The sequence below is a fragment of the Thyridium curvatum genome, assembly GCF_004353045.1.
Source record: "Thyridium curvatum strain D216 chromosome Unknown NODE_84_length_182893_cov_82.147506, whole genome shotgun sequence".
NCBI classification, from domain to species: Eukaryota; Fungi; Ascomycota; class Sordariomycetes; order Thyridiales; family Thyridiaceae; genus Thyridium; species Thyridium curvatum.
In genome coordinates, this window is record NW_022156839.1 from 153,947 (window position 1) to 169,864 (window position 15,918).

General features: G+C 56.3%; 7 protein-coding genes across 7 annotated transcripts; 2 read left to right on the plus strand and 5 right to left on the minus strand.

The window, feature by feature from the left end:
- Positions 1-599: 599 nt before the first annotated feature.
- Positions 600-2,864, minus strand: E0L32_010460 (uncharacterized protein; the record flags this gene model as incomplete). The annotated part of the gene is made up of 1 exon (XM_031133080.1): positions 600-2,864. One exon carries the CDS (start codon positions 2,862-2,864, stop codon positions 600-602), a length of 2,265 nt encoding a protein of 754 aa, XP_030989596.1.
- A 655-nt stretch (positions 2,865-3,519) lies between these two features.
- On the minus strand, positions 3,520-4,412 carry E0L32_010461 (uncharacterized protein; the record flags this gene model as incomplete). Its single annotated transcript, XM_031133081.1, has 5 exons — positions 3,520-3,544; positions 3,603-3,697; positions 3,754-3,944; positions 3,984-4,250; positions 4,397-4,412. The coding sequence occupies 5 exons, from the start codon at positions 4,410-4,412 to the stop codon at positions 3,520-3,522; spliced, it is 594 nt and encodes a 197-aa protein (XP_030989597.1).
- A 930-nt stretch (positions 4,413-5,342) lies between these two features.
- E0L32_010462 (uncharacterized protein) lies at positions 5,343-6,184 on the plus strand (the record flags this gene model as incomplete). The annotated part of the gene is made up of 2 exons (XM_031133082.1): positions 5,343-5,738; positions 5,807-6,184. 2 exons carry the CDS (start codon positions 5,343-5,345, stop codon positions 6,182-6,184), a joined length of 774 nt encoding a protein of 257 aa, XP_030989598.1.
- Positions 6,185-6,313: 129 nt separating this feature from the next.
- On the minus strand, positions 6,314-7,491 carry E0L32_010463 (uncharacterized protein; the record flags this gene model as incomplete). Its single annotated transcript, XM_031133083.1, has 2 exons — positions 6,314-6,922; positions 7,006-7,491. The coding sequence occupies 2 exons, from the start codon at positions 7,489-7,491 to the stop codon at positions 6,314-6,316; spliced, it is 1,095 nt and encodes a 364-aa protein (XP_030989599.1).
- Positions 7,492-8,021: 530 nt separating this feature from the next.
- Positions 8,022-10,054, minus strand: E0L32_010464 (uncharacterized protein; the record flags this gene model as incomplete). The annotated part of the gene is made up of 2 exons (XM_031133085.1): positions 8,022-9,256; positions 9,988-10,054. 2 exons carry the CDS (start codon positions 10,052-10,054, stop codon positions 8,022-8,024), a joined length of 1,302 nt encoding a protein of 433 aa, XP_030989600.1.
- Positions 10,055-12,801: 2,747 nt separating this feature from the next.
- Positions 12,802-13,379, plus strand: E0L32_010465 (uncharacterized protein; the record flags this gene model as incomplete). Its single annotated transcript, XM_031133086.1, has 2 exons — positions 12,802-12,853; positions 12,946-13,379. The coding sequence occupies 2 exons, from the start codon at positions 12,802-12,804 to the stop codon at positions 13,377-13,379; spliced, it is 486 nt and encodes a 161-aa protein (XP_030989601.1).
- An 843-nt stretch (positions 13,380-14,222) lies between these two features.
- Positions 14,223-15,437, minus strand: E0L32_010466 (uncharacterized protein; the record flags this gene model as incomplete). Its single annotated transcript, XM_031133087.1, has 1 exon — positions 14,223-15,437. One exon carries the CDS (start codon positions 15,435-15,437, stop codon positions 14,223-14,225), a length of 1,215 nt encoding a protein of 404 aa, XP_030989602.1.
- Positions 15,438-15,918: the final 481 nt, after the last annotated feature.

Genomic DNA, 15,918 nt, shown 5'->3' on the forward strand with positions numbered 1-15,918 from the left:
TCCACTGATCCTCAGCACAGCCAACAGCACCTGTGCCACGACGCGTACGACTTGAATTTCCATGAAGCATTTACATTCCCTCCTTATGCATTATGTTTAGTGTGGTCAGGGGGGAGGGCTTCTCCAGATGGCAGCCCAAGGGACCGGTTCCTTGTTCTTTTCTTCAATGTTCTTTTTTTCTTCCCAGTGGTGGTAATAGATGCGGCTTTGGATGGTTTTGGGTGTGGTAGGCAGGGCAAAAATGTGCTTTGAGAAGAAGCTGCGGCTTCGGCGTTTGCATACGATACGGTCCTTTTCATTTCATAGGGGGCTGGCACGGGCATGGACAATTGTTAACTACCTGTCTTTACGGGTCGGCTACGGGAAGGATGTGAATCACACGACAACAAAAAGTGTTGTTGTCTCCTACAGGCGCCTTTTCAGTGGGCAAAGGGAGGGTGGGGAAAGGCAATGGTTTGTTTTGACCTGGGAACTGGCTGGATCACATAAAGCTTTAATCAGCGGTGCTGTAGGCATAGTGCAGTTTACTCAAAGACGTTGATCGAGACACAAACAAACATTGCTATGAGTCTATTGTGACGAAAACAAACTCTCTACTACTACTCCCCTGCATCCAACAGCCTCTGATACTTATCCAGGTCCTTGACACTGGGCTTAACCTCGTTCAACGCCGTCTCCCAGTCCTCTATCGTGATGATGGTATCCTTCTCGGCTTCCACCCGGCGAAGGCAGGCCTTGCCCGCAGCCTGGAGCAGATGGACCAGGTCGGCGCCGGAGAAGTTGTGGCACCGGGCGTCGTGGGCGACCTTGGCCAGGTCGGCCAGGAGCTGGTCCTGCGCGACGCGGTACTGGGCCGGGATCTCGTTGCAGTAGAGGGTGCGCAGGATGTCGACGCGCTCGTCGGGGCTGGGCAGGCCGACGTAGACGCTGCTGCCGAGGCGGCCGGGGCGGCGGATGGCCGGGTCGATGATGTCGGGCCGGTTGGTGGCGCCGATGACGAAGACGCCGCGGCGGCCGTCGACGCCGTCGAGCTCGGTGAGCAGGGCGTTGACGACGCGCGTGCTCGCGTCGACCGAGGCGTCGGCGCGGACGGGCACGAGGGCGTCCATCTCGTCGAAGAAGACGATGCAGGGCGCCGAGGCCCGCGCGCGGGCGAAGAGCTTGCGGACGGCGCGCTCCGACTCGCCGACCCACTTGCTGAGGACCTCGGGGCCCTTGATGGAGATGAAGTTGGCCTTGGACTCGTTGGCGACGGCCTTGGCGACGAGCGTCTTTCCGCAGCCGGGGGGTCCCCATAGGAGGATGCCGGCCCCGGGCCGGATGCCGACTCTGGCGAAGCGCTCCGGGTCCGTGATGGGTCCGATGATGTTCTCCTCCAGCTTCTGGCGCACGTCCCGCATGGCGCCGACCTTGGACCAGGACGTGTCAGGGATGGTGCTGAAGCCTTCTCTCTTGGCTGCCGGCTCGGTGGATTCAATGGCTTTCTTGAAATCTGCAAAGGTGACTTTTATGCTGGATGATGAGGCCTCGTCTGGGGGGTTGGCCGGAGCCGCGGCACGAAGGTGCCAAAGCCTTTTCTGCGTGTCGTCTAAACCATCTGGGGGGCTTTGATTTCCGTTTAGCTGTGACGTGCTTTGAGAGGCCTGGTGGTACACGGCGTTGTTCACGGCAGTGATCTTGACGCTCTTGAGATCAGCACCGACATAGCCGGGGGTGAGGCGAGCCAACACTTTGAAGTCGACATCATCGTCCAACGCCAGCCCTTGAGACATGGTCCGGAGAATTTCCTCCCTTGCCTTCTCATTGGGCATACCCATCTCGGCCTCTGTTGCAAAGCGTCGCCTGACGCTCAGATCCATCGTGTCGGGTTTGCTGGTGGCGGCGAGGACGACCACCGTCTTGCCCGGCGGGGTGCTCCTTTCAAGCCGGTCCATACCAGTGTTTATCTCGGCCACCATCCTCGTCTCCATCGCCTTCTGGGCATTGTCTGTCTTGCCAGCAATGCAGTCTATCTCGTCAATGAAGAGGATGCATGGCGCAAGAGATATGGCCTCGTCAAAGATATCGCGGATCTTCTTCTCAGATTCTCCAGAAATTCCACTCGTCAGGGTAGACCCTGAAACCGAGATGAAGGGAGCTCCTACAAAGTTTGCCAGCGCATTGGCGAGGGCCGTCTTGCCGCAGCCAGAAGGGCCGTGGAGAAGTGCAGCTGGGGAGACTTTGCAGTGGACATCGCGGTAGAGGTGAGGGTAGAGTAGAGGGATAAGGACGGGGATCTCCAGTTGTGCGAGAGTCTCCTGAATGCCTGACATATCCTCGATGGAAAGCCCAGTGGGAGGGCTCCGGTCAACAGCAGGTTTAGAAGGCCGATCCGCCCTCCGCCTCTTAAGACGAGGCTCGCCGTTACTCTGCCTCTCGGTAGGCGCGGAGTCAATCTCCATCTCAGTCGGCTGCTCGCCGTCTTTCTGGTCGGGGAGAGCAGACTGCGCAGATGGGGAGTTTTCCGTAGTGGTGGGCGTCGCAGAGCCGAAGTTCCAGTGCTTAGTGAGCTGCTTGTTGAGGATGAAGGCGTCCTTGGGCTTATCTGTCTCCCTCGCAGCGGCCGTCGCTTCCAAGAGCTCATCCGAATCGTCATCATCAGCTTCTAAGGCCTTGATCTCCTGCTTCCGGACAGTCAAGACCCGTTCGATTGCATCCTCCAGTGGACGCCTCTTCTGCCTTGCCAGGCTTGAGTTTGATCGCCTGATGCTCTCATAGACCGAGGTGACGGTGAGACGCGGTACTTTGACAGGTTGCTCATCTTCGAGCTTGCGGACAACCTGGTATACGTCACGGTCAATCCCTATTCGCAGTCGACCGGACATGGTCGTGTTGAAGTCGTTTCAGTTCTTGTAGTTGCTCTTTTCATGTCTGTAATTTTGGCAGGAGCTGTTCACCTGAAAAGACAAGGGTGGTCCACTAAAAAGTTCTGAGACATATGTGATTGGCCCGCTGCGCTACACTGATTCTTTAATGACTCTCGTTCTCTTGAACTCGTATCTGACCAGAGGCTCAGTCAAGGGGATCTGGAAACTTGAGAAGGGATGCAGAATAAAAGAAGCCAAGCAGAACCCCCATTTGGTCAATCATCAAAAGGGTGCGTGCCACGATCAAGAAGTTGAAGATGAGTTAGTTGAGTCCCGCCATTCAGGCCGTGTCTTTTCCCGCAGATCAACTACGCTACGCCTGGCCAAGTCAGCACGACATCAATCATGCAAGGCTTCGCTTTCTGTTAACAGCAGGGTTTTCAGAAGCTAAGGGATGCCTCGTTTCACATCGTAGAGCGCGACCACCCGGAGCATTGTAAACTTGGAGAAACAGAGCGGAGTGGGTATAGTTCATGAGCATGACGAAGCCCAGTTCCATCCCTCAATAGATAGTTGTAATCAGGTCTAAGTCTAATAGTACAACACACCCGAAAAACCCCTTGCTCTAATGCGCGTCAAATCATGTCTAGAATTACATCGGTACAAACGTCGCTTATGCGGTGGACTCCTTGAGGAAACTAGAGACAACCATGTTAGGCCAGTGATACAGAGCCAAGAGTGAGGGCGAATACGTACGTGATCAGGTCGTTGCGGTCCTTGTCCTTCTTCAGACCGCCGAAGGCCATCTTGGTGCCGGGGATGTACTTCTTGGGGTTCTCAAGGTAGGTGAACTATGAAAGGGGGTTAGCCCACATGCTTTTCACAGCTGGTCGCAAAGTGATCTTACCAGAGTCTCCTCGTCCCAGGTGATGCCCTTCTGCTTGTTGGCATCGGTGTAGGCGTAGCCGTCGACGGAGCCGGTCTTGCGGCCGAAGAGGCCGTGCAGAGCAGGGCCGATCTTGTTGCCGCCACCAGCCTCCAGGGTGTGGCACTGAGCACAGCGGGTCTTGAAGAGGTTGGCACCCTTCTTGGTATCACCTAAAGGAAGTCGTCATGTCAGCATGATTGTCCGCGCACAAACAAGGCTTCCCGAGGCAGGGCGGCCAGCCGCAAGCACATCGTCGACAGGCAGAGCATCCAGTGAGGAAGGATGAAATGTCCAGCGCAAGAGTCGCAGAGCTGCCAGGAACCGAGAAGGGCCAATTGGCAAGGCCAAGTAACTCGTCCCCCCCTCTGTTCGTTTGTGATGCCAGCTCGCAGGTACATGGCCAACAAAGGCCGCACCCTTGCGGTACAGTGCTAGATCGAGGACGACGCCAAGAACTTTTGTCGCAATCGCCAGTTCTGATGGCCAGTGCAAGACCTTCTGGCCATGCTGTACCGCATGCGACAGCCGTGTCGAGCGTCAATGGCTCACGAGAGCCCAGTGTGTGGGTGGCATGATCCGGCAAAGCCTCGGGAGGATGGACGAAGGATGGAGCTGGACCTACCCTTGGAATAGCCCATTTTTGCTGGGTTGTGTGGAAGACGAGAGGTCTAGAGATGAAGTCGCAAGGAGGAATCGAGCACGAGGGCAACGAATAGACAGTGAGTCGAATTATGGAATAGTAAGTATCCTGAATCGCTGAGAGGGAGGGAGAAGATTTTTGAAGCCAGCGCGGAAAAAAAACAGGGCGCCTGCATTTAATTCCTGGGGTCAGTCAATGAGCTCAGCATCTCCAGCACGAGCCACAGAAAATGTGGCGCAAGTGGGCCGCCCAGGGCGCCACCTGCCCAATCACCGGGCGACAATTACTCAAACCGCCGTCATGCGAGCCCGGCGAAACTCGGGAATTCTTGGAGTCATTACGAGCGAACTGCACTAGTCGGCGTGGCAGGGGGGCGACAGATTAGCACGACTGGCCGAACGGATGGCTTGGTCCTAGAAAAGCAGGCCAGATCCCTAGCACCGCCGCCAGATCGAGCCAAAGTCACCTCCGGATGACCTCGGGACGACACGACGGCGGTTGCATCAATCTTCACGCACGCGGGCTTTGCTCGATAGGTACATGTGGCTGAACTGATCTGGTCGGCGAAGCGGCCCCGGGAATATGGCTCGTCCACTCCGCGTGTTCACAGGCAGCTTGACTGGACTGGAGCCAAACATGCTTAAAATACGTACATATGTACACAAATCAATTAGCGAGTCACAAGTATCCGCGGAGTACAGTCGGATTTCTTAGCTATTAGCCACGAATGCGTGCGGTTGATGTGCATTAATCTTATCGGGCGATTGGATCCTGCGCTAGCCACCAAGGTACATCGCCTAACTGCTGAGTCCACTCTCAATTGCCCTTTTTTTCATACTGCTGGAGAAGCTCTCATGACAGTCGACACTTCAACCCTCACCGCCCGCAAAACACCCACGGAATAGCACCGTCAATCAACCAGCGAACAATGGCGTCCCCGGTGCCGGCGGCATCCATTCCTCGCTTCCTCCTCCCCCAGTCCGGCATGCTCTGGCGCCGCGCCCGCGCCCCTCGGTCCGCGGACCGCTTGACCATCCGCTATGCCTCCTCCTCCTCCTCCTCCTCCTCCTCCTCCTCCTCCTCCTCCGGCACGGGCAAGGGCTCCTCGAAGCCGCTCGTGCTCGAGAAGCCCGCCAAGTTCAACCCGCCCTCCCACGGCGCGCGCCTGCCCAAGCGGGGCGCGCCCCGGCACTACGGAGGCGAGCTCTCGGCCACGGAGGCGCAGGCGCAGAAGACGAGGGACTACCCGGGCATGATGGCGCCCGAGGGCACCACGGAGCACTGGTTCTGGCACAGCCGAGCTCTCCACCTCTTCATCACGATGGTTAGTCAGTCTAAGCTGGCAGTTGTATATGATCGGCCTCGTTGCTAACAGCCATGGCTTCGTTCTAGAGCTGCTTGACGGGCCTGGCAACCTTCACCTTTGTCGAGAACTTCAAGCGCACCTCGCCCTTCGCGGACATGCTCCCCAGCGGATCCGACCTGGTGTCCCACCCCTTCAGCTCCATCCGCACCGCCGTCGAGGTCGTCCGCCTGAGCGAGGCCCAGCGCTCCGCCGAGGTGGCCGAGAAGCGCAAGCGCCGCGTCGACGACGTCGTCAAGCGCAGCGAGTACCGCAAGGCTCACGGCCTGGACAAGAACCAGGGCTTCGGCGGGTGGACCGCCAAGACGGACGCCGAGTCCATGGGCCCGGCGGTCCCCGTGCACGACGGCTCCTCCGCAGAGGGACACGAGGAAGGCAAGAGGAAGAAGTTCTTGGGTATCTTCTAAAAACAAGGGGCCGGCCGGGCCAATGTACTCTTCTGTATGATACAATGTGACAGCATGCCAGTCCATCCATGCTGATGCCGATAATGTCAGGAGTTTGCCATCTGGCGGCTCCCGGGAGATAATGCAAATTTATCCCAACTCAACACCCTCCAAACCATCCAGTACCTCGTAGGCGACGCCACCTTTCTGCAGGACCATGCGTGTCATCTCTGCCAATATGGCCACTTTGGCACCTCCTCTCGGCGCTCTCCAGACGCCTTCCTTAGAAACCGCCTCTGCAACCCTCGCCTCTAGCTGCTTTCCTGCCCCTCCTGCCGCGTCGCCTGATGTGCCTGTCGTGTTTGGCACGCCGGGCGGTGTTAGCCGTGACGGCGGGTCTATCGTCCTGACCGACAGCAGCCTGAGACTGCGACCGGCACCGTTGGACCCCTCATGGCGAGATGCCTCGCCGACTGACACCGCCAGTGCGACATCTGCCACTGCCAGCTCCTCCTTCGCCGGGTCGAAGATGATGTTATTTCCCACGGCCATGACGAGCAGCGTTATCGGCGGCCGAGACGCGGCTTGGCCAGCCTCGCGCGGGTACAGATACTGCGCTGCGTTCCAGTCGTCGTCAAACAGCGGGTCCTCGTCTCCTTCCGACTTGAGGCTCGGTAACCTGGTCGCGAGGAGCGCCAGGTGTGTTGTGAGGGACAGTAGCGGCAGAGGATAAGAGAGAGGTTGTGATATCAGAAGGATCTATACACCACAGCAAAGGTCAGTAACGGAGGAGTCGAGCGAGATAGCATCTTGCACCTGCCCAGAGCAGAGAAAAAACCTACGTCTAGATAGAGTTTCCAGTGAAACCGCCTGTTGATCCAGAGCTTCTTTGAGAACCCGCCGTCCGCCAGCAGCGCCTCGCTCAGCATGGCGCCCAGGAACACCGTGTTGGCGTCGTCGTCGCGATAGCCGGGGATCTCGACCGCCAGCTCGACCCAGTCGTTCTCGCCGCTCCTCTGGCTGCCATTGTCGCCGGCCTCGTCATCGTCGCCACCGCCGTCTGTCTGCTGCAGGAGCACGTTCCCCGGTCCATACTTCGCGCCAGTGCGCTGCACCTCGGCCTTGATGCCGACGATGGCCTCGGTGCCGTCGGCGAAACACACGCGGGCGCTGCCATTGGTGCCCGGTAGGATGCCCGTCTCGGCGGTTAGAGGGCGGAACTGGGTCGGCGAGCGGCCGTCGGGTCGCGTCGGCGGCGTGAGCGATAGCGACGAGTGTAGATACGCGAGCTCGGCGGGGGAGAGTAGGACGTGCTGTGTCGAGGCCATCGCGCTCAGTCTGTCTCCCGGTCTTGTGAGACCGTGTCAGAGGTGATCAGAGGACAGCTGCTTGATCGTCAAATGCCGCGACGTCTCGCGTTCCCAAAATAGTATATTTGGTGGGTTTGGAAACGTTTTGGTTGTTCGAGCTGGCAAGGCTGTAACTTTTTCTCAGAATTTTGTGAGGTTTGGAAACATGCAAGTCATTGGTGGGGAGAGGGAGCAACGGGGCCTAGCTGAGGTGGGGCGCGCGTGAGGCTGCTACAACACTTTAAGACCTCCAAGCAACCTGGGTACATGACCTGGATTGTATTAAGAGTCACAATGCCTGGATTAATCAATGATGACATACAGTAATCCGACAAAGCAGAACAATTTGCCAACGCTATAAGAAGAAGGAAATTCTACGCTATTAGAGTCTTCTTGTATCGAATCAAGCAAGCCACTCCGCGATGAACTTGCGGTGGGAAGCAAGCTCAGGTATGCCACTGCAGGAAATATATACGTTGAGAATGATTTAAGTATGAACGAGGCAGGTATTAGCCAGATCTGTTCCTCCTGAAGTCGAGACAAATCTGGTCCATGACATCGGGTCCCATCGCCGCAACCATCTCGGCCACCCTCGACTTCAAAGAGCCGTGGTCGCGAATGGTATCCGAACTCCAGATGGTCAGATCTTGCGTTAGGTAGAGACCGCGGCCGGTATCCAACCTCAGAGGGATGTGGTCTATGTCTAGCTGCTCGGCCTCTTCAAGTGACAGAATTCCGGGCATATCGCTACCCAGTAAGAAACTGCCCTCTTCGTCTTCGTCTTCATCGTCATCGTCATCCTCATCTCCCTCATCTTCCTGGCTTCCGATGCGCTCACTGCTGTCATTTACACCAGCCTGCGCGTCCGTTTGTTTGGTTACCTCCGATGTGTCCATGTCATCAGCCGCTCTCCGCTCTCTGGAGAGGCTGACATATTGCTTCTTGTCGAAGATGGCCAGAGCTTCGGCGTCCAAAGGATCCCATTGCAGCGCCTCTGGATCCAGAACGTATTGCGGTGAATAGTCCATCTTGTACCGCATCTTTGGGCAGCTGTGGATGTAGTAGCCCGAGTACCACCATTTGTACCCGTGCTCGCTGGCAAGAGCAATTTCTCGCAGCGCACCGAGTTTGCCCGGAGCATGCTTGTGGAAAGACTCGTCGTAGAGGAAATAAACTGCACTCACGGCGTGAGGGAGCAGGTCAAGAACACCAATCGCGACGAGTTTGCCGTCAAGCCTGTAGCATTGGTGATACGAACCAAGTTTCCGTTCCTGTCCATCCGGGTCTGCAGTCGTTTCCCGTCTGATGGGCGAGTCGCAAAGAAACCTCCTGAAACCATTCGGCGTGATCCTGCTAGGCGGCTCGTTGTGGACTGTCCTTTGGTAGTTCTCAAAGACGGCATACTTCTCATCTGTGAAGTCGTCTGTTTCGAGTGTGACAACGAAATCATGCGCTGGTTCCAAGGGTGTTTTCAAATGGGAACTCTCGGCTTCGTGGATACGCTCAACGAGATCAAAATGTTGATCACGCCTCTTGGTCTCTTCGCGAGACCGAGGGTAGCGTCGAGCTGCTTCTTTGAGGTACGTATCGCCAAGGACATATCGATTGAATCGATTAACCGTCTGGCGTTGATCTCTCGTGGAGATGAAGGCAGTAGAGTCAAGCCGAAGCGTGTAATGGGGACAACACGCGTTTTTCTGGTTCGGTCTGTAAAGAAGGGTTCCCGAACGCCTCCAGCCTCGATCTATAAGGGTTTGATAGAACCCAGAGGTTATGGAGGACGCAGAAGCATAGTACGAGAATCCTAAGCAAACATGATATGACTGTCAGGATATGCTCTGGTCAAACACGGCGTCCATTTCGATCAGGACAGTGTAGCGAGCTGGCGGCGTTTGGCAACTAGGCGTCACGCGACCAGCCCGAGCTCAACAAGAGCACACGTGCAGAACAGCACTCGATAGGGATGAAAGGGGAAGTGATTCACGTTTTCGGGACTGACCTCCACGGCTGCGGCGGCAATACCCGCAGTCTGAAGAGCTACAATAACCTACAGGGAATATCCATTAGTCAAGTCGACATCATACAAGCCCAAGAAACGATCGATCCATCGCTCGGCAGGCCATGGAAAGGGGGCGGCCATGAGGCTCTGTCAATGCCAAGAACGCAACGCAATGGGATAACGTAATGAGCCAAGGACACCTTGCGATCCACTGCCGGCTTTCGTTCACTTGATTGATAGGATTGACGAAAATGTAGGTAATGGGCGTGGGATCTGACTGCAGTCGAGAGTGACTGTTGACGGGTGCAGTTGGGAAGATGGGCAGGCAAGCAAGTGTAAGTGGAATGCATTTGATAGATGAAGTCGAAGTCGACGGCCACTGGCGGGGCGTCGATTCGGCACGGGTTGAGATGGTTGGATGGGAGCGGTGGAGGGTGCAGCGTGAGGGGACACAAGGAGGACGGGCGCTAACTCACCAATTGGGGAGACAAAGGAGAACGCAGCGTCAGGGGGTGTATGCATGATCGCGTCGTCGTCGGCCATGATTGCCCTAGGGTCAGCCTAGGCGAGTGGGCCGCCTCGTTTTCCTCTCTTCCGCCGTCTTGCTGTTGGGCGGGGGTTTCTCAGGGGATCGATGGGAAGAAGCACATAGCCGGGAGACAGGGAAAGCTGAGGTGGGAGAAAGGTGGGCAAGGGAAATATGAGAAGAGCCGGGCAGCAGTTGGGAGTGGAGCTAGGTAGCTGGCCGCTTCTCAGAGACAGACGTCGTCCGTCGCGGGTTGGCAGATGGATAGATATCTCTTGTCGGTGACAAGGTGTGAGATAAACGATGGCCTACGTCAGTGGGAGAGTTGTGTGGTTGAGGTCGCCTGCTGACGTTCTGGTCCTCCACACCAACGGATCTGCTGTCGGGGCCGGGAAAGTGACAAGAGAGATCGTCGGTCAGATCAAGAAGAACCTTACTTGTATAACCTTGGAAAATGGCTATATCGTTGGTAGTCGAGGCACGTCAGTCAGCTTTGAGTACCTCCGTAGCTTGTACATAAGGTAAGGTCGGGAAGGGTTAATCAACCCAAGTGGTCGCGCGAACCGCGAACCACGAAGCACGGAGAGAAAAGCCGAGCACGGGTCGTGGGGCTCGCATTCGCTGTACGTACTGGAGCGACTAAAATGCTCTTGTACCAGGCCCTTTATGCTTCAAATGTACTGTACTTACTACCTACCTCTAGGTACCTTGCTTCCGTGGATCCCTTGTGACAGGACAGCTGGACAAGGGGAGCTTGTTCTTATGCGATTCACTAACTGCACACGGGCGTCATTGTCAGTAGCGCAAGCCTGCTGCCATCAAGTCCTATGTTAACAGAAGAACGATTGAGCACACGATCAGACACGGAAAGCAGCTTGAGGCTTGCCAGGCAGGGCACATAACTACCTACACGGGAGGGAAAAAACGTGTTTCTCCACAATCTCTGAACAGGTAGGGTTTAGGCTGTCACTCTGGCTGGCGCTCTCGAGGTAAAGTTGGGGGCCTCGCTGCTGTAGGTAGTGATACCTTGAGGTCGAAGCCTCACATGCCCGCGGATCAACAAAAAGCAAACTTGAATGGACACGAATCAAGGCCTGTCTTTTACATTCCCATTTATGGATGTAAGCCTGCAGAAGAAGCTTGGGCTTGGAGTGGCATGCACGTAGGCAGAACGTGGTGCACCCCACGCTTTTTCTGTGCCAGCAGCCGCCCAAATCAATCAAAAGGAATCGCGGGGCACACTTAGAAGTGAAGGTACTTACTTTGTCTCAGGGCAAAGAGCGTCCAGGCTGGTACCTGTGCGGCAACCGAGTTGGAGAGCTACTACTCACTGCATGTACCAGTGTACCTCGCTCCCGGCCTGTCGTCTCCCTGCCGAGTCCAGGCCCAAAAGTCGCTCGCTACCAGGACACACGCACGCTGCAGAACATATTTAGCGGTGGTGTCCAGATAGTGTCATACCTGGCCCCTGGTGCCTGGGAGGGTCGGACTGAAAGGCATCTGTGTGACCCTCTACCTATCTGCGCCCCAAACTATCTTTTTTTTTCTGGGACGATTCATTTTTTTCAACCCTTTTACCTCTTTCTTCCATCTTCCTCCCTCCCAAATTCTGTTGGCCCCTCTCTGGAACCACCACGGCCAACCACCACCTTCAGGAACTAAAGTCCGGCACCAGTGGAAAGCCTGGCTGGAAGCGTGGGAGGGATTTAAGGAACAAAAGTCACCTGCTACTCCGTAGGTAGGTACCATAACTCCCCAGTGAAGCTACCCACCCGCGGACGTCGCCCATGCAACCGAGGGCCAAAGGTAGGAGGGTACTTCCCTCGAGCAAGTACTCTACTTTCCTGACAAAACCTGGCTGCCGGACCCTGAGGCCAAACCCGTCTGGTCTGACGGACTGCCTAGCTCTTTTCCCTGTCTCAGTACATATATAAACCAACTCTAAATTCGTCGTGTCCCCCCTCCATCTTTTTGCTATGGCACGAGACTCTCTTGTTGCCCACGGCTCTCTAGCCAGGAGAGTGCTCGAACAATTCTTGCCCAATTCCTTTATCTGATCCTCACCAAGTTTCCAAGGCGGTGCCCTGGTTGCCTTCTCACGCCTAGACGCGCCCAAGTTTCATTGTTGCTGAGGTGCTGTTCCTGCTGTTGCCGCTCTTTCTCGTTGCGCGCGCAGCCCTGGCCTGTTCCCTTGTGTCCACTCGCGAGGGTATTTAGGAAGCACCGACCCCATTACGGTTGTGCCTCTGCCCTTGAGAGTCTGCAATCTCGTTGTCGAGCGCGCTTCAGGGCTCTAGAACTACTTTTGCTCAAGGCTGTCCCCTTCTCTGCTCTTTTTCTTTCCCACACGTCAAGAGACGCGGCTGTCATTGGTAGCCCTCTTGCTGTGGCGCAAGCTTCGCTCTCGTTCCTACCAAACCTGCGCCTACAGGATTTGTGATCTTATTGAATTCGACTTCCACATAGCGGCGAGCTCGACCTTGGACACGGCCGATCCATCCTCAGCGTTGCGTGGCCCGGGCAATCAGTACCGACTACGACTTGGTTGCACATTTGCGCCTTGTCCTTCGAAAACTACCACTCGCTCCAGATTTCACAATACGGCAATCGGGTTCAATATGTTCTGAAAATTGGATAACATCTCCGGCTACTCCATAGTCATACCAGGAGGGCACTTTCAATCCCGCTTCCGGTGCAATCTTTACTCGATCCAGTGTCGACAAGAACGTCAATTCAGGACAGCAGGGTCTCGAGGAAACCAGAAATGGCCTCAAATAGTCGCTCGATGGAGTCCAGGACGGGAAGAAGCAAGCAGCGTAAGTCTTGAAACCTTTTGTTGAGGAAAACACCTCGTCGTCGGTCGAGTGTCCAGCCACCCTGGTGTCAGAAAGCTAATTCAGTACTCTAGGCTACAACTCGAAAGGCGAGCGGCTAGTTGCCGGGGTCGTCCCCTTGACGGCGGATAAGTCGTGGGTGCTTCTCATCCAGTCAACGCGCAGGAAAGGATGGGTCCTGCCGAAAGGCGGATGGGAGAGCGACGAGGAATGTACCGATGCAGCGGCGAGGGAAGCCTGGGAGGAGGCCGGCATCGTCATACAGATCGACTACGACCTGGGCGAGATTGTCGAGACGAGGGCGCCCAAACCTTCCTCGAAACCGTCTAAAAAGCGGGAGAAGGCGCTGTATCGGTTCTACGAAGCCACAGTTCTGAGCGAAGAGAAGGATTGGCCCGAGAAGGACAAGAGGCAGCGGCAGTGGATGACGTACGTTCAGGCTCATGAGGCCCTCAAGGAACGACCCGAGCTCCAGGAGGCCCTGAGTCGCTCGACTATGAAGAGGTAACATGCACCTCGAGTCGGGATCCCGCGGCTCAGTTTGTCTCCGACCGGAGGAAGCAAAAGCCCCTGGATGCCACTTTCACCCGGATGGCAAAGGACTGCCTACATGTTTCTGTCAACAGGAGAACCTCCAACGGGCGTCACTTTCATCCACTCTGACCAGGAAGCCCTTTGCGGCGGCCGTAAATACCTGGCATTTGTCTCAGCGGCATCTTGAGACAAGACGGCAGCTTGATACATGGCATCACGTCATCTGCCAGGTTAACATGCCTAGTCCACATCTTTGCTCAGGCAATTTTGGGCTGTGGTGGTATGCTTTTTTGTTTTCCCCCAACATGATGTTCAGCACTACACGGCTGAAATGATCGTACCCCTTGTCATGACGATTGCTTTTAAAACCTCTACTAGCATTTGCATCCGGCTGCAGGAGTTATGGTGGCGATATTTTGCTCTAGAACATGGGACAGAAAAAGACTGGTGGCGAGAGTGGCATTTTGCAGGTGCATAGCCCGAGAGGTCTTGGGTGCAATGAAAACGTGTATTTCCGAGTAGTGCGGACCTTGTGAGTTCAGACAACCGTAGACGATATGCCTCCCAAACTCTGAAACATCAATACGAAAGCATAGAGACTGTACACTTTGTTCGCATGGGTGTGGCTAATGTGTGGTTGCAAGCGACTCGATGCCCCTTTCGGCTGCCTTGTTGATTTTCCTCTCTCGAAATAGACTGGCTACCATCACAAATCCAAGGTTCCATGTTAAGTGACGGAACACTCATATCAACCGCGGCGAAAGAGGCCATAGTAGTTTTGCTCGCTTCGAGTTTCCGAATATACAGTTTTGGGAGCTCATAGCCCACTCCTGATCTTTTGCAACTGTTGTATCAAGCCATACCCACCCACATAGCCCTTGCTGTCACCCGGACCGCCAGAATCACTGGCGCCGGCACCACCCATTCTACCAGCCGGGCTGTCGCTGCCGCTCCGACTTGCTTTCGATTGTTGCTGTTCCACCTCCCTCAGCAGCTCGCGATGTCGGTCCTCCACCATCTTGGCCAGACTCTCAATGAACTTGGCCCGTCCTTTCTCCTCGGCCGTGCCCTTCCACACGCGGGTCAGCTCCTTGAGCTCCTCAATGCGGCGCGCCGCATCCTCTATTCCCTTGATTGGGTCCGCCGCCGTGCCTGCTGCGGCCTTGGGGGACAACAGCGCCGCCACCTCCTCCCGCAGCTTCGCGAGGACCCGTTGGCCTTTCTCCTCCGTGCTGTGCATCTCCGGGCCGGGGTCCGGGCCGGAGACAGATAGGAACGAGGAGCTGACGGAGATCTCGGAGGGCGGGAAGACGAACTCCATGGCGTCGCCAAAGGTCTTGATGACCGAGTCCAGCCTCGAGCGGACCACTGTCAGCGTGCGCAGGTGAGCAATGTACTCTGGGTCGGAAGTGCCATCCGGTGCCGCCGCTGCCGTGGGAGCTGCCTCGCTCGGCTCGGCCCCGTGGGGTGCTGCGTCAGCGTCGGTCTGCGCCCGGCTGACGATGGAGGCTCGCCGTTGCCGCGCCGCCACTTCGGGGGCGTCTCTGATGCCACCGGGCACGAACTGGGCGACCTCGTCCTGCAGCCCGTCGGTGAGGGTCTCGGCGAGGCCCAGGGTCTCGCCGCGCAGGAGCTCGACCTCGTAGGCGAGGCGGCTGCCGCTTCTCAGGATCTCGTCGGTCAACTGGGTCAGGGTGGCAGTGAGGCGGGTGGTGTGGGCATTGAGCTGCGTGAGATTCGTCTGGGCCTGCGTCGACAGCTCGGACAGGGGGACCGCGGCCGCCGTGCCTGCTGCTGCTGAGGCCTGACTGCCCGGGCGGGCGCTGCTGCTGGTCTGAAGCGGCGGCAGAGTGGCGTTTAGGTACTCTGCGGGGTCGAAGTTGGAGGCCAGGAAGTCCTGGAGGAAGGGATCGGAGACATGATCTGATTTTGGCTGGCTGACCTGCTTGGACTTTTGGCGGGCATGGCTGGGCAGAGATCTGGAGGAAGCGGTGCTGTTCTGGCGGCGCCGTGATCTCGAGTCCCAAGACATATCTGGTCCTGGTGTGGGGAGCTCGCAATAGGTGGCGTGGAGATAATGATGAGGACAGCCCGCCGCTCAAATAGCCCTCACAAAGGATGAGGCGTTTTCTTGTCACTAGATAATGCCCTCAGAGGAATTACCCTTTGTCCCCTTGAAAGAGATCTGCTTGTCTGCTTGGGATGTTCCACTTGTGAATCCAGACGCCAAATGTACATACTTGTAGGTCTTCATGTGTCCAGTCCAGTCTGGTCAATAGACCTGAGATGGCACCTTATCGATAAGAAGTAAGAAGTGCGCACTTGACCAGACCAAGCACAGTGTACCTAGCTACTTTTAGGTATTTAGGTAAGCAGAACGGGCCAGTAAACAACCTCCTGCATGAGGACGAGGCAGAAAAGGCAAATACGTTATGCAAGGTCGGGAAGTTGATGCCATCGTCGTTATGGCTTCGAACCCCCTCTCAGACTTATGTCTGTCTGTTTTTTTTTCA